Below are 21,980 nucleotides of genomic sequence, written 5' to 3'. Positions count from 1 at the left end.
ATGGCCATGACAAATGTTCTTACTATTAGTCAACTCAAATATGGAGTTAGACTTACTCAAATGAATGTTAGGGTTGTTCACAAATGGTCTAGGCTAGAATTTAGCAACAAAAACAACAAAGATAATAAGAAGAAACTCGATGCCATTGAACTATTATTTGTTGATTCAGAGGTATGTCTATTTTCTTTTCAAAATATATAGGTTGATTATGTATATAACCAAATCCCTACCTTAGTTTTCAAAACCAATTTTACTGTGATAACTTTGAAAATATGACAGCATCAAAGGACTACTACTTCACAATAGAAAGAAGAGTAGCCAGTTTAGTTAGCCATTTTGCTTTATCCCAATAGACCAGAAAAAATAAATTAAATATTAAAGGGACAATTTCAAATACGACAGGAAGGGCAAAAACCTTCATCTACACAAGAAAAGCTACATAAATGCACAACAGTGAAAACGGAGAGGTACTCATTTAGTCATTTGTAAGTTATGATTACGAATTTTAGATTATTAAAGTGATGAATCAAATGCCCCTATAAGCTGCATATAGCTTCATGAATCTATCAGGGAAAAGAATGCCTGATCTTGGTGGGAAGACATTTTAATAGATGTCCCTACGAAGTAAAGTTTCATATGTTATTACAAGAGCCACACACACTATACTCCCATATACAGACTGACAAAGGTTGGAAGAAAGAGAAGGATTCATTAGTACCAACTTTAGCCACTTATGATACACCAACAACGTACCTTTATAATTCTTAAAATATCAGAATGATTAGTATTTTTTTTTGTTAACAATTTTTTTTGGCGATTTTTATTTTTTACAGAATGAGGTTATCCAAGCAACTATTCGGAAACAATTAATTTCTCATTTCGGATCACAACTGTCTGTTGGTGAGGTGTACACCATTTGCAACTTAACAGTAGATAACAACACTGGCCTAGACAAGGCAACCCCTCATCCATACCGTTTAAAGTTTGAGTATTCAACAAAAGTTCATTCCACAAGTGATCCAGCAATACCAATAAGTCTATATCGATTTGCAAGTTTCAACGACATCTTGGACGGTAAAGTTCCCAATACACATTATATAGGTATGACTTTACAAATTTAATATTTATCTTTGGTATTTTTTTATTTTCGAGCTACTGTTTTTTTTTTTTAAAATATTTCATTTTTGACCTTTGCAGATGTTATAGGAAAGCTATATGAAATTGGTCCGATAACAGAAACTCCAAACAAATATGCATGTCGTACTATTAAGCTTGAAGATTTTCAGTAACCTCATCTCTATTTATTTTGAATTCAAAAATATTTCACTTCATAAATTTCATATATCTTAAACTAAAAAATTTTTTGTTTAAAATTTTAGGGGAACAAAGCTTTCATGCACATTATGGGATCCTTTCACGGTTCAAATACCCGATATCATTTCCAAACTTCCCAATCCAGAACAGTCAAAGGTCATTGTCATCCAATGTGTTCAAACAAAAAAATATGAAGGTACTGTAACTCATACATAATATGATCAAAATAATTTTAATGTTGAGATAAGACTCTAATATTCAACCTCTTATACTTAATTGTTTAGGTAATTGGCGCGTCCAAACAACTTTCAACGCTACTGTTTTTCAAGTCAACCCCGACATACCAGAACTCAAAGAATTTGAGCAAAGGTATCACTCTTTTATATATTTTTTTTTAAACAATTTTAACTACCAACAACATTATTGTGGCAGTTACCTGAACTCTATGGTTCATTTACGCTAACTTATTTTGTTCAGTCTTTCCACTCCGGCCGCAAGCAACTCTTTGCAAATTATTGACGTGACGGACGACGACGAAAATAATGACATGACATTGGATAGTATAAAATCGATCAGTGACATAAAAGAGAATGAGAAGGTAGTTTATTGCCCATGTCTTTATTTAATAAAAATTAAAGTGAACTATAATGATTTATTTGTTATTTCACGTCTACCGAATCCTATATTTAAATAAGGTATTTATTGCAGGAGGGTTATTACTATACGTACGCAAAAATAATCGACCTTGACTGCACAGCTGGTTGGTACTACGACAGCTGCAAGCTTTGTTGGACTAAGGGTACCAAAAATCAGAAGGGGAGGTGGGTTTGTTCCAGACAGGTTGTGATTGTGGTTATATTAATTGTTTTACATCTAGAGTTCCCAGGTCCAACTTTCATAATTTTTAGTCTCCTCTTTAATTTTGTTTGTATTGTTTCAAAACTTCAAATGTGAGACTAATTTGAATTTTATTAACTGCAGATTCCAGATTAAATTTCAGGTTTCGGACCCTTCTGATGATTTGGTATATTTTGTTGTATTTGATAGTCAAGTAAATCAATTCGTCACTCAATCAGCCACTGAGATGCTATCAAAAATTGAAAAGGTTAACCTTTTATACTTCATCGTTTTCTTTTTACTTGACTATTTCAATAACCCAGTTATTAAATAAAAAAATGTTTCTATTACTAATTTATATTCTATGTTTTCCATAGAGTGGTGGTGATCCACAAGACATACCTCGCGACCTAAAAGTGTTCCTTGACAAGTCATTTGTTTTCAAGATTCATATACATCCTAAGTACAATGTGGCTCAAGGTGGTACTAACTATACCGTTGCCAGTATGACTGCCAACCCTGACATTGCGCATAAATGGCATCAAAGATATACTGAAATTTTCAAAATATGCTACAATTTTCTTAAACCGGTTTCTTTTTTCCTTCAAAAATAAAATAAAATATTAACCGTTTTACCTTTGACGTATTCATAGGCGGAGATGAATTCTTTTAAATCGAGGCCTAGACCTTTGACTGATGGTCAAAGTTCGAAGGTTATAATCTAAAAATTTACCCTTATGATCAAATGATCGACATGTTCACAATCTACGGCTAACTCTTTTTTCTCTTTTATTTATTAGGTCATCAAAGATTTGGCTGTTCATAGTATTGACGTCGAGGTAAATATATCATTTAATCGAATACTTAAACTACGTACACGTATTTAAGTAAATATATCGATCTAAAAAACTTACTATTTTTTTTCAGGAGGAACCGTCCCAAACCGAAGACAATAGCCCAAAGATAACTCCTCAGAAAAGGCCATCCCCAATTGATGACCTTCAATCATGTGATGCAAGCTCTGCAACTAAGAAAACCGCTATTGTCAAGACGGAGAAGTGATTTGATAATGTTTGATTTAAACTTTAGAACTATTTTGGACGATTGTTGTTTTTTGATAAGACTACTTTTTGGTTAGATTGTGTTAACACCTGAACTTCGTGTTTTCCATTGTTGGATTTAAACCGGTGTAATGTTTACAATTTCTTTGAATTTCTTTGGGAGCAATTTCTTTTGAATTTTTGGTGTGTTTGTCTTTTCATCACTGAATACCTTTTGAATTTCTTTGGGAGCAATTTCATACCTTACATATCCACTATGATATGCTACATTTAAACATTTACTCTTAATTTAAGAGTCAATATTTGAACATTTTGTGATTGAACTTCGATTATAATGTCACTATTAAAAAACTTAAAACACTTCTTATTTATTAAAACGCTACTTTAAGAAATATTTTTTTAAAAAAATTGTTTAAAGAAATATAAGCGAATAACCTAATCATATGTTATCTTATTTCACAAAACCCTAAAAACAATTTCCAATCTCTTAGCAAATTATAGTAGACTTGAAATAATTACAAATTTAAAATTGGAAGTCGACTTTGAGAGTTTAATAAAATTGACTAATTAATTGAGATAATGTTATGATAAAGAAAAAAAAATAAGAAATCTTTAGACGACTATTGAACAGATTTTAAGATTTTGAGAACAGATTTTGAGATTTTGAATAACCTGTTCTCAAAATTGACTAATAAATTGAGATAATATTCTGTTCTCAAAAGAAATAATAGTCGTCTAAATATTTCTCAAAATCTGTTCTCAAAAACATGTTAAATATTTCTAAATTTTAATAGTCGTCAAAATCTGTTCAATATTCTCAACCAATAAAAAATAATAATCAATGTGTCACGTTATTCAATTTTTTATAGATAACAGTGTCTCTCATTCATTGTATTTTAGGTAATTGTATATGTATTTGGAATGTTCTACAACCTGACTATTACAATTCTACAACTCCAAAGCCCTACAAGTACTCCAACTCCATTCAAAATCACGTAATACAACTTCTCACAAAACAAAAAAATTAAAAACCATCTGCATCCATGGCAGGATCTAAATCTGAACAACAAACAACAAAGAAGAGTAAAAGAAAAAGCAGTGAAGGCGATAAAGGTTAGTTCATCTATTTTATACTAATTTTACTTTTAATGAATCTCTAATCTAAAAACTGTTCAATAGTTTCTACAAGGTATTGTTTCTTAAACAGACTTGGTAATAATTTTATGATTTTTTTTATTAAAACTTTCGATTATATCGTGTATAATAATTTCAACAGCCATATCTAAAGTATGTTTTATGAAAATATGTATGAAAATATAATAAAGTCATAGGTTTAGATTTCCATGAAGCTATTACTTAGAAATATTGTTAATGGATCTCCCTAGAAAGTGTGATTTAAACCCAGAAGTTCGTTCTTTTTTTTCCTTTTCTGATTATTTTTTATATCTTTTAGATAGTCCATTTTTAGAGTTTCGTGAAATAACAAACACTCATGGGCGAATACATACAACTACACAGTCAACAAAGAGTAAAGCACCACTTTATGGAAATACCTCAGGTATTTACTTTTTTATTAATTAATTTACTAAATGCAATTTCAGTTTAGATACCCTTTACGAATTCTTCATGTATTAGCTACATAGTAAATTTTTTTTTTCACTATTTTTGCAGCTGACCTTGAGAATATTAGATCCACACAGAAAACAACGTCAATGTCCAGTAACACTCATTCACAGTTATCCAGTCATATATCAATTGAGCATTTTAATATAAACATGTTGAGTACTCCAATTTACCAAGGTATGTCATCTAAATACACATTTGTTTTCTTATATAACAAAGCGTATTACTATACTCAATTTCGTAATTTATATTTAATTTAAAAATAATATAATATACGTCTTTGTTACCACTACGTGACATAACAAACAAACAAGGACAAAGGCAAGCAACAATTCAACCAAATCCTGGTAAAGCACCAATGGTTCAATCTCAGAATGGTACGTCTCTCAATTTAATAAATTTTATTTATTTACACAAAAAAAAATCATTTATATCAGTACTCCTTAGATAATTTGAACTCCGTTGTATTAGAGAGGGAACCCATGTTGTATTAGAGAGGGAGCTCATGTTGTATTAATTTTGGTAGATAAAAAGATAAGGTGCAAAAGAGGAAAAAAAATACTGTACTCCATAGATAATTTGAACTCAACCTGTGTACTGTGTGAAAATGAGATGGATCATTGATTTTTATATAACAAGGTGAATTACTAATTTATTTTGTAATTATTTATATTTAATTTAAAAATAATGTAAGGTACGTCTTTGTTGCCGCTACGTGACATAACAAACAAACAAGGACAAAGGCAAGCATCAATTCAAACAAATCATGGTAAAGCACCAATGTTTCAATCTCAGAATGGTATGTCTCTCAATTTAATGAATTTTAATTATTTTTATATAAATAAAATTACATATACATTTGCAAAAAATAAAACCATTTTCATTACCTTAATTATGTTACATGGTTACTTATATAATTTCGCACCACACATGATGTTATAGTGTTTGATTTCACGCAAGTATTTCAAACACCTCCACATATCCAACGGCAAACATCAATTCAACAAAGTAAGGGTAAAGCACCGTTGTATAAGACCCAAAATGGTACGTTTCTCAATTTAAGGATTTTTATAAAAATAAGTATGTACCAATCACTCTGATTTTTATGTTACTAACTTATTTATTTATTTTTTCCTCATTATCTTAAATTGACTAATTTTACTCAAGCACTTCAACCGCATCCAAATATTCAAAGTCAGTTGTCAATTCAGCCACATCAGGGTAAATCACCATTGTATCAATCTCAAACTGGTATGTCTATCACTTTAAGAATTTGTTTTTAAATAAAGCATAGCTGTGAAAATGAAAAAGCACCAGATAGGACGAAAAATAAACTAATGGCAGCCTCTATAAGCAACTTTTGGAATGGTAATCGACTTACTACCTCTTTGAGAAAAAATCAACTTATAACTATTTGATTTTTTAATAACCCAAATGTGTACCTTAATTTTGTCTCATAGATTATGAGTTGGGAAAAGGTGTAAACGACGGAAACAACGGAAACAAAAATTTTCCGTCAAAAGATCCAATGCAAATTTGGAAGTTTTTACGAGCCATAATATTTATTTAACCCAACAACAACGGGCAGCAAAGTTAGCGAGGAAAAAGAGGAAGCTTATCTTACGTCAAAGAAGGATTGCTAAAAATTCTTCCAGCTCAAGACGCACAACTCCATCCAGCACCATCACATTTGGTAATTTTCAACAAAACCTTGCAGTTTTTTCAAATAAAGGAAAAAAATTGACATTTACAAAATCTATACATTTGTACAGATAATATTGAACAACAACTTTCGGGGAATCAAATCTTCATCACCGATAACACTTCACTACAGCGGCATTTTGAAAGACAAAACATGATCCGAGATATAGCACGAGATCTTTCATCAGCATATGAATCTTATGAAGCAAATAATCGTTTAAGAATGGAAGATGATGACCTTCAAGGTCATATTATTTTCATATTTCAAGCACAATTATTATTCATTTTTTATTCTTTTCTATTGACATTTCTCTTTATTAACAGATCTTGAAGGATACGATGATATCGGGGACCCTATTTTCACTTGCACTAAATGTGGAGCTCAGATGTGGTACGGTGAAAGGGATCGTATGGATACCAAGCCCGTGGTGCCCTCTTTTACTATGTGTTGTAAAAATGGAATAGTAGAACTTCCGTTTATAAAAAAACCTCCAAAGTTGTTATGTGATCTTTTGATGCGAAAACACCCCAAAAGTAAACATTTCATTGAGAACATACGTAGTTACAATAATATGTTTTCATTTACATCTATGGGTGGAAAAATAGATCATTCAGTGAACCGAGGTAGGGGTCCTTACACATTTAGAATAGGTGGGGAAAATACACATTTAATTGGAAGCTTATTACCTAATAATGACGCACCACCCAAATTTTGTCAACTTTATATTTACGACACCGAAGAGGAGTTGAAGCACAGGAAGAACGCACTAAGGTTAGCCTTTTTTTTCTACTTCAAAGTTTTCTAAAGTTTTAGTCAATTTTTCTTCATTTTAATATTTTAATCTTTAACAATTATATATGCAGCTCTACTAATGGTATTCAGTTTGACGATGGTCTAATGAAGGATTTAAAACAAATGGTTGATCGTTACAATGTTTTGGCAAAATCATTTAGAATGGCTAGAGATCGGCTACACCAAGGTGCTGATGGTGAAGTGAGGTTAAGGCTCATTAGTGCACGTAATACAGATGGGAGGACATATAATTTACCTCTCTTGTCTCGTGGTGGTGGCCTGATTGTGGGAGATATGGAGAACACAGTTGATAGTAGGGACATTGTGGTTGAGGAACGCTCTGGTAGACTACAACGTATATCAGAGCTACATGCTTCTTATTTAGCCTTGCAGTACCCTATTCTCTTTCCGCGTGGAGAGGATGGTCATAGACTTGGTATCCCTCATAGTCAACATTTTATAGCATCTTCAAGTAGCAATGAGAACACTAGGGATAAGTTAACCTTGAGGGAGTGGTTTGCTTTTCGCATTCAAGACAAATCATCAGCCAAGGAATATCCAACTATTTTGATGGGAGGTATATTCTTTTGGACCTAATTAATTTTTTTGTGCTTATTAATTTTTTCCTTTTTTATTTTTATTTTTTATTATTTTAACCTTTAATTAATTTAGTGTTTTAATATATGGCTTCTTTAAAAAAAATTGTTATAACTTTATTTATTTGTCAGGAAAACTATTTCAACAATTCGTTGCTGACGGTTGCACGATGATAGAATTTGACCGCTTAAAGTACATCCGTTTCAACCAACCAAAGTTGCGGTCGGAGAACTTCAAGAATCTAGAAAATGTCGCCGCTATAGGACAAACGAACCCGTCCTCCGCTGGTGTTCGTTTCATTGTCCCCTCATCTTTTAAAGGGAGTAAGGGTTACATGAGAGAAACATATCAAGATACAATGACTATTTGCAGGTGGTGTGGGTATCCTGATTTGTTTATTACCTTCACATGCAACCCAAAATGGCTTGAAATTACTAGGTTTGTTAAAAAAAAAAAAGGACTACGGCCAGAGGATAGACCTGATATACTTACTCGAGTATTTAAGTTGAAACTCGACGAGCTCATGCGGGACCTTAAAGAACGACATATTTTTGGACGAACAAGGGCAGGTGAATTTATCATTTTATTTAGTTTACTTTTTAAACATATCTTTTATAATCTTTAACTTTTCTAATTTTGATAATTAACTCCATGTAATTAACTAATTCTTTTTTGGAATTTTTTTTTCCAGTTGTTTACACTATTGAATTCCAAAAACGTGGCCTCCCTCATGCTCATATTTTGCTATTTTTACAAAGGGATGACAAGTTCCCAGAGGCCGTCGATGTTGACCGTATTATAAGTGCTGAATTCCAGACCCCTTAGAAAACCCAACCCTTTATGCAGCAGTCAAAGATTGTATGATTCATGGTCCATGTGGAGAACTTAACCCAGATGCGCCATGCATGATTGATAGAATTTGCTCTAAAAAGTTTCCAAAGAGGTTTAATGAAAGAACTACTGTTGACGGTGATGGTTATCCAGTTTATAAGAGAAGGGAGAATGGAACAACAATTATGAAAAATGGTAAAACCATTCATAATGGATATGTTGTTCCATACAATGCAGATTTATTGTTGAAATATCGTGCTCACATTAACGTTGAATGGTGCAACCAAGAAAGATCCATCAAGTACTTATTCAAGTACATTAATAAAGAATATGACCGTGTCACTGTTAGTGCAACTCGCAGCAATAATGGTACTCACTTTTATTCATTTATTTTCTATTTCATAATTTTTGGCATAAAAAATTACACTTAAATGTCTTATGATGACTTTTTTTTTAATAGGTAGTCAAGACCCAAATCAAATTGATCAAATACAAGAATACTACGACTGCCGTTACATTTCACCATGTGAAGCAATTTGGAGAATTTTTGCCTTTCCTATTCACTATAGGACCCCCCCCCCCCTGTTTTAAGGTTGGATTATCATCTACCTAATGAGCAAAACGTTATTTTCCATGATGACGATCCAATTGACGAAGTGGTAGAAAGGTCTTCAGGAGGTAGGACAAAATTCACAGCTTGGATGGAATATAACAATTTGAAATCTGATGGTAGAGATCTAACATATTGTGAGTTTACACAAAAAATTGTATGGAAACAAAAGGAAAGGGTATGGAAACCGAGGGAAAAAGGATTTACTCTTGGCAGAATGTATCATATGTCTCCAAATGGTGGTGAGAGGTACTATTTGAGAACTCTACTGAACTTTGTAAAAGGACCCAAATCATATAAAGATATTCGAACTGTAAATGGAGTCCCTCACACAACTTTCAAAGAGGCCTGCTACGCTTTAGGCTTACTTGGTGATGATAAAGAGTACATTGATGCCATTAAGGAAGCGAGTTATTGGGGGACGGGATTTTATTTTAGGAATCTTTTCGCAACCCTTTTGCTCACAAATAGCTTAGTGAAGCCGGAATTAGTGTGGGAGAAGACGTGGAAGTTATTATCAGATGATATCTTACACAGAAGACAAACGGAACTACGTAACCCAGGTACTTGGATCCATAATTTACGTTATTCATTAGTTCCATATAGTAACGTTCTCTTCCATTAACCGAAATTTAATTATTTTTCGTGATTACAGATCTGCAACTCACAGACGAGCAGTTGCAGACTTACGCACTATCCGAGATTGAATCTTGGTTGCAAAGAAATGGTAGTACCCTGCGTAAGTTTGACAACATGCCATATCCGGACGTTGACATTCTTGCTACGTGCTCGAATAGGCTCTTCGCAGATGAGTTATCTTACGATAAAGATGCTTTGAAGAAGAAAGATGAAGTGCTTACTTCTTCAATGACAGATGAACAGAAGTCTATTTATAGAAAAATCATGTACTCCGTTCAAAATGGTCAAGGTGGTGTATACTTTGTTTATGGGTATGGGGGAACCGGTAAGACTTTCCTCTGGAAAACCTTATGCGCTGGAATAAGGTCCAAAGGTGAAATCGTTATAGCTGTCGCTTCAAGTGGCATTGCAGCTATCCTTGTTCCAGGAGGGCGAACAACCTACGCCTGACTAAGCATACCTATTAATGTCGATGAAAACTCCACGTGTCATGGAATACGACCAGGAACCGATTTGGCAGAGCTATTAAAAAGGGAAAAGCTTATCATATGGGACGAGGCACCTATGGTTAATCGTTATTGTTTTGAAGCTCTTGATAGAAGCTTGAGAGATATCATGAGAACTTCACTGGAAGGAGACCCTGAAAAACCATTTGGAGGAAAAGTTGTGGTCTTTGGCGGTGATTTTCGACAAATCTTGCTTGTTATACCTAAAAGAAGCAGGCAAGATATTGTTGGTGCTGCTATCAGTTCTTCTCCTTTATGGAGATATTGCAAGGTTAGAACATAATGTCTATTTTATTTTACCATCAGCTTCTACTATAATGCTACCATAGTTACATTTACTTAGTAATTCAATTCTGACCCTCTTATTTAATTATTAAATTTAAGGTTTTGAAGCTCACGAAAAATATGAGACTCCAAGTCGGAAGTGCAGAGTCAGACGTTGATGAAATCAGATAATTTTCAGAGTGGATTCTCGAAGTCGGTGATGGTTTAGCTGGTGGCCCAAATGATGGTGTAGCTAACATTGAATTACCCGAAGATATACTAATACAGCCTGGATTAGATCCAATAGCTACCATTGTAGAGAGCACGTACCCATCTTTAAAAGATCACTTAGGTGACCCTCAGTACTTCACTGAAAGAGCTGTACTAACACCTACTCATGATGTCGTCGAAGTGGTAAACGATTATGTCTTGGATCAAATTCAAAAGGAGGAGAAAGTTTACTTAAGCTCTGATGAAATCAGCAAGGAAGAGACCAATTGTGGGGTTCGGGAACTTTACTCTACTGAGTTTCTCAATTCTATCAGATGTTCTGGTTTACCCAATCACAACTTAAAACTGAAAATTGGAGCTATAGTCAAGCTTCTTAGAAACATCGACCAAGCTAATGGATTGTGCAATGGCACCCGAATGGAGGTAAATCATCTAGGAAATCGAGTGATAAGTACAACTGTTATTTCTGGAAGTCATATTGGTAGCAAAGTCTATATTCCCCGCATCACCTTGACACCTTCCGACACTACCATGTTCCCAGTTAAGTTCGAAAGGAGACAATTTCCTTTAGCGGTTTGCTTTGCCATGACTATTAACAAAAGTCAAGGACAATCTCTATCCCGTGTTGGACTTTATCTTCCTAGACCAGTCTTCACCCATGGGCAATTGTACGTTGCCTTATCTAGGGTTACAAGTAAGAAAGGTCTAAAAGTCCTTCTTCTAGATGAAGACAAAGGAGTGACTAATAAAACATCTAATGTTGTTTACAAGGAGATTTTCGATAAACTATAAATTTGTCTTAGATTTTCCTAATTTGATACACTATTCTATTTTAATTTGTATTAGAATCTTATTTAAAGTAATATATCTTTTATTTTAATTAATTTGTTCTTTCATTTTCCTTTCTCATTCGTCTTATAAATCTAATAATGTGATGCAACTAATATAACCACAATATTGACTATAATGTTACATTACGAAAAGCTATACTGGGAATAAGGATGAGCTAATAGAACATATAACAGAGAAGGTTACCTTCTCTTATTTGTAAGACGGAATTGACAATGCTTCTTCTACCAGCTCTCCAACACTTTTTTAAAAGTATCACCTCACCTTTACAAACACAACAGCAAAAATTTACAATTCTATTCCCAGCTATAATTTAAAGCTTAATTTACAAACTAAAAGTATTGGAAACAGATATTATTACCTCACAAATTGTTGCAGCAGCAGGGTTCAGGATATATTGAATTAAAAGAAATCTAACTCTGCAAATGACAATACTATTATCGATCAATCACATTAAAATATGGCCTCCAAAGCAATACAAATACAAGGCACAAAATTATGATTTCTCAACACATTCTGTTGCAAATTGGACTGAAGTCTACAGTTTGAAATGACCAGCATCTCACAAAATTATTTCCGAATAAACAGGTCACAAGTTTAAATGATTTCTGCTAATAAGTAGAATTTCAAAGAGATAAGATTGAGACACAAATGTTACATGTTTGACCTAGGAAGCACGGAAATTTGAACACATAAGTCAATCACGTACGATGGACATGCATGATTAATCTTGAGAGAAATTGAAACTTAGAGGAAATATACAGCCACAGATACAGAGGAACAAGTGAAAACTCGAAATGATGTGAATGTACGGCAGAGGAGCACAACTTACCAATGGTTGGAATAGTAGTGACTATAGTACAAATTTCTGATATGACCATTACCTGTTGATCCGAAAATGAAGAAAATTTCAACCTATTGTAATTAACAAATTTATTACTCCCTCCCAGTCACTATATTGTTCCCATTTGATATGGGCACAATACTTAAGGAAAAGTATTAAAATATGAGTAAAATAGTTGTGTGGGGTTGGTGATAGGAGAGATGGATGAATTATTAGTAGTTAAATAAAGAATTGTCGGGCCAAAACATAAAGGAAAGTAATAAAATAGGAGTAAAAGAGTTGTGTGAGTTTGATGATAGGAGAGAGGAATGAATAAAATAAGAGTAAAAGTTTCTAAAAATAGAAAGGAGAACATTAGTTGAATAATCCGTTTTGGAAAAGAGGGAACATTATAGTGACTGAGAGGGAGTAATACTTTACCGGAATTAAAAAAAAAAATAAAGACAAAATTGTAGATCAGAAAAAACGAACATTGATCTACAATAATAACCTTAATATCAACAGATCCATCATTTTAGAAGATCTGGAGTTCCTTTGCAACAACATGCAACAACATTAATATAAAAAAAAACAATTATAGTACAAATTAAAAAACAATTATAGTACAAATTTCAGATATGACCATTACATGTTGATCAAATAATGAAGAAAATTTCAACCTATTGTAATTAACAAATTTATTAATACTTTACCGGAATTAAAAAAAAAATAAAGGCAAAATTGTATATCAGAAAAAACTAACCTTGATCTACAATAATAACCTTAATATCAACAGATCCATCATTTTAGAAGATCCGGAGTTCCTTTGCAACAACTTCCAACAACATGCAATAAAAAAACAATTATAGTACAAATTTAAAAACAATTACTACTTTACCGGAATTAAAAAAAAAAATAAAGACAAAATTGTATATCAGAAAAAACGACCTTGATCTACAATAATAACCTTAATATCAACAGATCCATCCATTTTAGAAGATCTGGAGTTCCTTTGCAACAACTTCCAACAACATGCAATAAAAAAAAAACAATTACTACTTTACCGGAATAAAAAAAAATAATAAAGACAAAATTGTAGATCAGAAAAAACGAACCTTGATCTACAATAATAACCTAATGAATCAACCATTTTCACCATATTTATTGTCATTTTTCGATGATTTCGTAAATTAATGAAGAAATGTGGAATCGGGTTGAATAATCTTCAATCGTAAAGTGGTGACTGAGATGGATCGAGTTTGAGAACGAAGGATAGAAGAAGTTTGAATTCATTAAGTTGATTTTGATGATGATTTAACTGAAGGTTGAGGACGATATCATCTGATGATGAAGATGATGATATGGATTTTGTAATTTTCGTATTTTGATTGTCAAAAATGATATTGTGTAATGAACTCTCCAGAATGATTTATTTGGGCTGTTCAATTTGGGCTCTAACCACGACCCAAATTGAAATGAAAATGTTGCATACGTATGTCCGACCTCTAAACACGACACATAAACTGTTATTTTTTTTTTTTTTTTGTTCTTTCAATTAAAAATTCATTATGAAAAGATTTTTTACTTAAAGTACTTAAATTTGTATGTTATAATTTCCTTTTTAAACTACTCCGTATGTCTTAATTGTTTCATTTTAATCGCGTCTTACAATTTTTACTCCTATTAACATTATCATGTGTTATTTTATTAATTTACATATCTTAAAGTTCTCAAATTTGAATGTTATAATTTCTGTATATATATTTTTAAAAAGTACACATGTTCAGTAAATAAAATTGGTTATATAATTATTTTCACTACGCCTCCGGTTAATATTGTTTTTTACTACTCCTTTTTTTTAAAGATTAAATTCATTCTCTCTTTAATTTTATCAAACTCGAAACCGATCCCCAACCCGACCCGTTATGGACTCGATTAAATTTATAACCCGATTATTATTAAGCTCAATATCGATCAATTTGAAAGCGAATTACTGGTTACTCCTATTAACATTATCATATGTTATCTTATTAATTAATTTACATATCTTAAAGTTCTGAAATTTGAATGTTATAATTTCCATTTATATATTTTAATATTTATAATGATATTTTATTATTTCTTTTTTATTTTTAAAAAGTACACATCCCCCTTAATCCCCCTTAAACTAAAAGAATAAGAAAACTGAAAATTTTCCCGCCTAAATGCTTTTAACTAGAAATTGGGCCTAACTTTATCTAGATATGTATTGGACCTAATATATGGTCTTTATGTGTCAAAGTATCTTATCAAACACCACAACTTCTATAGTTGGGCCAAATTTATTCATTCATTACTATCTCATTAGTCAAATATATGTATTTTAAATGTCATAAATTTTCTATTTAAAACATATCCATATTTTACTCATATTATTAAAATCAGTGTGTGCTTTTCACTTTTTTATTCTTTAAATTTTTTTACTCCGTTTAAATTGTTACTCCGTATATTGTAATAAAAATTACAAAAATAATATGCTTCAAATGTGTAAAAATAAGCATAAGTTTTTGTCATTAAACTAACAATCTTCTTTTTTTAATCATAAACTTATTCCGAGTAAAAATGTAAAATTCGTTCTATTTTAATTCTTAGTATTTTTTACACATTAACAATTGTAGATAATTACAAATAAAATTCAAAGTTTATTTATATATTATTATTATTAGCTCTAATTGTTAATTTCTCTACACATGACATTCTAAAATACCGTGCTTTAGCACGAGTTCTATACTAGTGTTTAATAAATAGAATTGGTTATATAATAACTAAAATTATAGTCATCTTTAGAAAAAAAATGTACACAACCCCGTGATTTTTCACGGATGTTACACTAGTTAGGTATCTAAGGGCCTGTTTGGCCAAGCTTTTGAAATGCTTTTCTAACTGAAAAAAGAGAAGTCAGGTCAAACAGTATAATTTATACAAATGTAAAACTATTTTTGAAAAGTCAAAAACTCATTCTAGGCCCCAAAAAGTAGAAGTAACAATTTTCTACTTCTCATTCTACTTTTCAAGGAAACACCACAAAATCCAAATGTTTCGGGCCAATTTTTTTTTTTTTTTTTTTTTTTTTTTTTTTTTTTTTGCCTCTAGAAAATCTTTACCCCTTTATATGTTGTGTTATTGGTGTTTCCATTTACTCTCTTCTGCAGAGTCCTTTGTCTCTCTCATATACACATCATTAAAGTACCATGTAATCAATCATCAACTCCAACTATTTATCGGCGTAATTTTGATTCGACAAAGGTGTATAAAAACTATTTTGAAGAATAATCACATGTTTTAAGTACAATTCTCGAGTGATTCCAGTAAATTTTTAAAAACTAGTATTGGTGCCCGGCTTCGCCCGGGCTACCTCTACTTACCATTAATTTCTTTTTTCATTAAATAAAATTACTTAAAATTGCATAACCCATAAATTTATCATTAATATATTTTTCTATAACATATCCTAAAATTACGATAAAATAAATTTTGAGACAAATTCACTACTCCCGCTATTAATATTTTACTCTTATTAATGAAACAATAGTAATAACATTTCACTACTTGCCCGTAATCATTGTTACTTTCACTACTCCCGACGTAATTATTGTTACTGTCACTATTACCGCATTAATATTGATAATTTCACTACTCCCGCCGTAATTATTGTTATTTTCACTATTGTCGCATTAATATTGATTATTTCACTACTCCCGTTGTTGTTTCTACCACTTTCACTAATCTCGCTGATAATAGTGTTACTTTTATTATTCAAATGAATGATTACTATCATATAACTATATTCAATGTTATTACAATTCTTTTCTTTACTGACGAAATTACTTTTACGACTTAGGCATGCAATTTTAACTTTTAAGAGGATTATATATTTATATAAATATATTACATATATGCATTAAATCAAATCGAAAGAAGTATGCAATATTATATATTATGGAATCTAACTTGAATTATTTCCCTCTCCTCGGGGAGGGGTTCCCCGAGATAGAGCACTTCAATAGGACCTTTGCTATCACCGTCATAGTATCGCTTGATTCTTTGCCCATTGACCCTAAAAGTTCCCCCTTCTTCACTCCATAGCTCGAAAGCACCATAAGGAAATACTTTCATCACTTTAAAGGGTCCGGACCATCGTGATTTGAGCTTGCCCGGAAATACCTTGATTTTGGAGTTAAAAAGGAGAACAAGGTCTCCAACACTTACCTCTTTCTTCATGATCTTGGCATCATGCCATTTCTTCGTTTGGTCTTTGTAGATTTTGGAGCTCTCATAAGCCTCCAATCTCAACTCCTCAAGCTCATTCATTTGGAGAAAGCGCACTTCTCCGGCGGCATCAAAGTCAAAATTCATTTCTTTAAGAGCCCACCAAGCCTTATGCTCCAACTCCACCGGCAAATGGCAAGCTTTTCCGTACACAAGTTTATACGGGGTGGTGCCAAGTGGTGTCTTGAAGGCGGTTCTCAATGCCCATAAGACATCCGGGAGCTTTTGGGACCAATCTTTCCGGCTCTTGTTGGTGACTTTCTCCAAAATGGCTTTAATTTGGCGGTTAGAAACCTCCACTTGCCCACTAGTTTGAGGGTGGTAGGCAAGTGCGGTTTTGTGCCGCACTCCATGTGATTCAAGTAGAGCTTTGAAGGTACTTTTGCGGAAATGAGATCCGCCATCACTTATGACTACTCTTGGTGTGCCGAACCTTGGAAAAATCGTGCTTTTAAAAAGCTTCATTACAACCTTGCTATCATTGGTGGGGGAGGCAACCGCTTCAATCCATTTGGATACATAGTCCACCGCAACCAAGATGTATTCATTTCCACAAGAGTTGGGAAAGGGTCCCATGAAGTCTATGCCCCAACAATCAAAAAGCTCAATCTCCAATATGTTAGTCAAGGGCATCTCACTTCTCTTCCCAATGTTCCCAACTCTTTGACAAGCATCACAAGATTTAACCAAGTAGTGAATGTCTTTGAACATGGAGGGCCAATAAAACCCACCTTGGAGGATCTTGGCAATTGTTCTAGAGGTGGCCAAGTGTCCCCCATAGGCGGAATTGTGAACCCGGTCCACAATCTCTAAGCCCTCCTCTCTTGAAACACATCTTCGGAACATTCCATCCCCACACTTGCGGAACAAGTGGGGATCATTCCAAAAGTATCTCCTAGCATCATTTCTCAATTTCCGCCTTTCTCTTGGTTCCATTTCATCCGGTAGGAAACCACTCACAATGTAGTTTGCAAGATCCGCAAACCAAGGGGTCTTGGCGGTAACTTCCATGAGTCCATCATCCCGCAACCACTCATTGATGGGTCCACTCTTGTCTTGTATCCCATGGTCTTCAACGGTCAATCTAGATAAGTGGTCGGCAACAACATTTTCCGAACCGGCCTTATCCTTAATCTCTAAATCAAATTCTTGAAGAAGAAGGACCCATCGCAAGAGCCGGGGCTTCGCATCTTTCTTCACCATCAATTGTCTCAAGGCGGTGTGATCGGAGTAAACCACCACCTTAGACCCAACAAGGTATTGCCGAAATTTCTCCACGGCATGAACAATTGCCAACATTTCTTTTTCGGTAGTAGCATATCCACATTGAGTTTGATCAAGAGTCTTGCTTGTGTAATATATCACATGATGCTTCTTATCCACAACTTGCCCAAGTACCGCACCAACCGCGAAGTCCGAAGCATCACACATTATCTCAAAGGGAAGATTCCAATCCGGAGACCGGATTATCGGTGTCGTGACCAATGCTCTCTTCAACCTATTGAAAGCTTCAAGACAAGAATCATCAAACACAAAGGGGGAATCCTTGAGGAGTAATGAGGTTAGGGGCTTTGCTATTTTTGAAAAATCCTTGATAAAACGCCGATAAAATCCGGCATGGCCTAGAAAACTTCTCACTCCCTTGACATTGGAAGGGGGTGACAAGTTCTCTATGACCGCAACTTTGGCCCCATCGACCTCAATACCCCTCCTTGAAACGATGTGACCGAGGACAACCCCCTCCTCCACCATGAAATGGCACTTTTCCCAATTAAGGACGAGGTTATGCTCCTCACACCGTTTCAACACACTAGCCAAGTTCTCAAGACCAAGCTCAAACGAGTCTCCATGGACACTAAAGTCGTCCATGAAGACTTCCATGCTTTTTTCAAGGAAATCGGAAAATATTGCCATCATGCACCTTTGAAAGGTGCCGGGCGCATTACAAAGCCCGAATGGCATCCTACGGTAGGCATAGACCCCTATAGGACAAGTGAAGGTCGTCTTCTCTTGGTCATCCGGGTGGATGGGAATTTGGAAAAACCCGGAATAACCGTCTAAGAAGCAATAATAAGCGTGGCCCGCGAGTCTCTCTAGCATTTGGTCAATGAAGGGAATTGGGAAGTGGTCTTTTAGGGTGGCGGCATTGAGCTTGCGGTAGTCAATACACATGCGCCACCCGGTCACGGGTCTAGTGGGTAGGGTGGTGCCATCCTCTTGTTCAACCATTTGTATCCCCCCCTTTTTGGGTACCACATGGACCGGACTAACCCATTTGCTATCGGTAATTTGGTATATAATACCGGCCTCTAGGAGTTTCAACACTTCATTTTTCACCTCCTCGGCCATCTTTGGGTTAATCCTCCTAAGACCATCAACTTTGGGTTGACTCCCCTCTTCCAAAACTATTCTATGCATGCACAAACTCGGACTTAAACCTTTGATGTCATCAATGCTATACCCAAGTGCTCCTCTATGAGTTTTCAAGATTTCCAAAAGCTTCTTTTCTTGGGACTCACTTAGGTTAGCATTAACGATCACCGGATAGGTCTCTCCCTCATCAAGAAAAGCATATTTGAGTGAGGGAGGCAAGGGTTTGAGTTGTACCTTTGGAGGGAGAAAGCCCTCCACTTTCTTTAATAGTTCCTCATCGACTTCGTGATCCTCTTTCATTGCCTCATCATGCAAAGAGATTTGAAAAACCTCTTCCATCTCCGCCTCTTCACGGGCTACTTTGTGCACTACTTCATCAATTACCTCGATTGTGCTCAACCTTTCTATACTTGGACCTTTCATCAAATTTGGCAAGTTAAATTCGGTTTTGTTGCCCTCAATTTGGAAGGTTAGCCGCCCATTCTTCACATCAATGAGTACTCCTCCGGTAGCCAAAAATGGCCTACCTAGGATGATGGGAGTGTGGCCATCCTCCGGAATATCAAGGACAACAAAATCGGTGGGAATCAAAAACTTTCCAACCTTGACGGGCACGTCCTCAAGTACCCCCATAGGGCGCTTGACGGACCTATCCGCCAATTGGAGAGTCATGGTAGTGGGAGCCAAGTTTTGAATGCCAATCCTTTTTGCAACTTTCAAAGGAATAACACTAACACTTGCTCCCAAGTCACAAAGAGCTCTAGAGATAGGAACACCGCCAACTACACAAGGAATGGAGAAGCTTCCCGGGTCACTAAGTTTAGTGGGCAATTTGTTAAGGATATGAGCACTACATGCTTCTTCCATAGCCACTATTTCTTGGTCACCCAAGACTCTTTTCTTTGTCAAAATGTCTTTTAAAAATTTTGAGTAGGTTGGCATGTTCATTATCACCTCCGTAAAGGGTAGGGTAACCTCAAGTTTCTCAAGCATATCACAAAATTTTGCATACTTGAGGTTTTCCCTACTCTTTATGGCTCTTGAAGGGTAAGGAATTTTAGAAACAAGTTGGGAATTGGAAGATACCTTTGGAGGAGCCGAACTTTTTGTTACCTTTTTAGAATGTTGCAAAGGTATTTCTTCAATAGCTTCCTCCTCATAAGGGAGGTCTTCCACATATCCATCAACATCCTTGTCCACTTGAATTCCTTTTCTAGTCAAATCTTCACAAGCTTTCTTTCCTTTGGTGTCTTCATTAGCTTTACCCGAAGCCTCAATGGGTGAGCTTTCTTCTTCATCATCCATTTCTACCTCATTCCCCTTGGGATCTTCATCAACTTCCAACTCAAGATCTTTGTAAGGGTCCTCAAGCTCTAAACCACTCCTTAGCACTACCGCATGAGCATGGTGGCTATTTGAGGCATCTTTGGAGCTTTGTCCTTGAGCCAACAAACCACCGGGTGGCCTTTGAGGGTTAGCCATAGCATGAGAAGCCATCCTAGATTCCATTTCCCTCATGTCCTTAAGAAATGTAGCTCTCAAGTTTGCTTGTTCTTGTTGAGTAGCTTTTGCAAAGTTAGCTATCTCTTGGCTATGTTGAAGTTGCATGTTCTTAATCATCTTCAAAAGCTCCACTTGAGAGAGCTCACCTTGGGGTTCTTGATGAGGTTGGTTGGCTATGGGTAAAGGGAACCCATAGTCATATCTAGCATTTGGACCTTGGTTGTTGTTTTGCCCCACTTGTAGGTTACCTCTCGGACCATAGTTGTTGAAATTTGATCCTTGACCTTGTTCTTGAGACCCTTGAACATACCCTTGCCCAAATCCTTGATTTGCTTGATTTACTTGATTCCCTTGGTAAAACCCTTGGTTGCTTTGGTTTCCTCCAAACTCTTGGTGCCCTTGTTGTTGGTTGCCATAGTTTTGGGGTGGATTGTTGCTTGACTATTGGTTTTGATTTCCAAAATTATTTCTTGGGTTTGGGAGAATTCCCCTTGGTTGAGCAGAACCGGGTGGATTGGTTTGGGTTTGTGGTTGGAGATGTTGGGGGTTTTGAACATTGGTGCTTTTGTAACTAAAGTTGGGGTGGTTTCTTAACCCGGGGTGGTAGAAATTGGTATTTGGATTGTAGGTGTTTGGGTTGTTGTAAGGAGGCCTTGGTGGTCTAGGATTGTTGTTGTAACTTTGAAAAGCATTCACTTCTTGGGCATTCTCTTCATAGGCACCATTGTAATTGTTGCCACACAAGTCATATGTATGACCACTTCCTCCACAAAGTTCACAACTCGCGACTTGAGCAACTTCTTCCATGGGTGGCCCATATGAGGTCGCGGCTTGGTTCACTTGATTCTTTGAAAACTTCTCAAATTGCTTTGTGAGCAAGTCGAGCTTGGCATTTGTTTCGGAGTTGGAGGCATTTTCCTTAGGATATTTCCCGTTCCTTCGTAGCATGTTCCCTCTAGAACCGTAGTTTGCCTCCGAGTCTACCATTTTTTTGATCAATGCCGTGCCCTCTTCATCATTCAAGTGGTCAAAACCTCCCCCCGCGGAGGCATTTACCATCTCCTTAGTCCTTGGTAGTAGAGTTTGGAAGAATGTTTGAGTAATGTACCATTCCGGT

The 21,980-nt window shown here is 35.0% G+C and overlaps 4 protein-coding genes across 4 annotated transcripts; all 4 read left to right on the top strand.

Moving 5' to 3' along the window:
• On the top strand, window positions 1-3,213 carry LOC141620719 (uncharacterized). Its single transcript, XM_074437520.1, has 11 exons — window positions 1-171; window positions 834-1,101; window positions 1,198-1,285; window positions 1,380-1,510; window positions 1,599-1,683; window positions 1,792-1,912; window positions 2,023-2,135; window positions 2,296-2,419; window positions 2,529-2,741; window positions 2,952-2,990; window positions 3,079-3,213. Exons 1-11 carry the CDS (start codon window positions 1-3, stop codon window positions 3,211-3,213), a joined length of 1,488 nt encoding a protein of 495 aa, XP_074293621.1.
• Window positions 3,214-4,255: 1,042 nt separating this feature from the next.
• On the top strand, window positions 4,256-8,751 carry LOC141620718 (uncharacterized). The gene is made up of 8 exons (XM_074437519.1): window positions 4,256-4,325; window positions 4,666-4,770; window positions 4,884-5,012; window positions 6,608-6,781; window positions 6,861-7,308; window positions 7,401-7,906; window positions 8,058-8,495; window positions 8,618-8,751. Exons 1-8 carry the CDS (start codon window positions 4,256-4,258, stop codon window positions 8,749-8,751), a joined length of 2,004 nt encoding a protein of 667 aa, XP_074293620.1.
• Window positions 8,752-8,786: 35 nt separating this feature from the next.
• Window positions 8,787-10,456, top strand: LOC141620717 (uncharacterized). The gene is made up of 3 exons (XM_074437518.1): window positions 8,787-9,126; window positions 9,652-9,930; window positions 10,023-10,456. The coding sequence occupies exons 1-3, from the start codon at window positions 8,787-8,789 to the stop codon at window positions 10,454-10,456; spliced, it is 1,053 nt and encodes a 350-aa protein (XP_074293619.1).
• Window positions 10,457-10,570: 114 nt separating this feature from the next.
• On the top strand, window positions 10,571-11,799 carry LOC141620716 (uncharacterized). Its single transcript, XM_074437517.1, has 2 exons — window positions 10,571-10,783; window positions 10,978-11,799. Exons 1-2 carry the CDS (start codon window positions 10,571-10,573, stop codon window positions 11,797-11,799), a joined length of 1,035 nt encoding a protein of 344 aa, XP_074293618.1.
• Window positions 11,800-21,980: the final 10,181 nt, after the last annotated feature.

This window comes from Silene latifolia, chromosome X (assembly GCF_048544455.1).
Source record: "Silene latifolia isolate original U9 population chromosome X, ASM4854445v1, whole genome shotgun sequence".
Taxonomy (NCBI): Eukaryota; Viridiplantae; Streptophyta; class Magnoliopsida; order Caryophyllales; family Caryophyllaceae; genus Silene; species Silene latifolia.
This window is presented reverse-complemented; position numbering and strand designations above follow the sequence as displayed.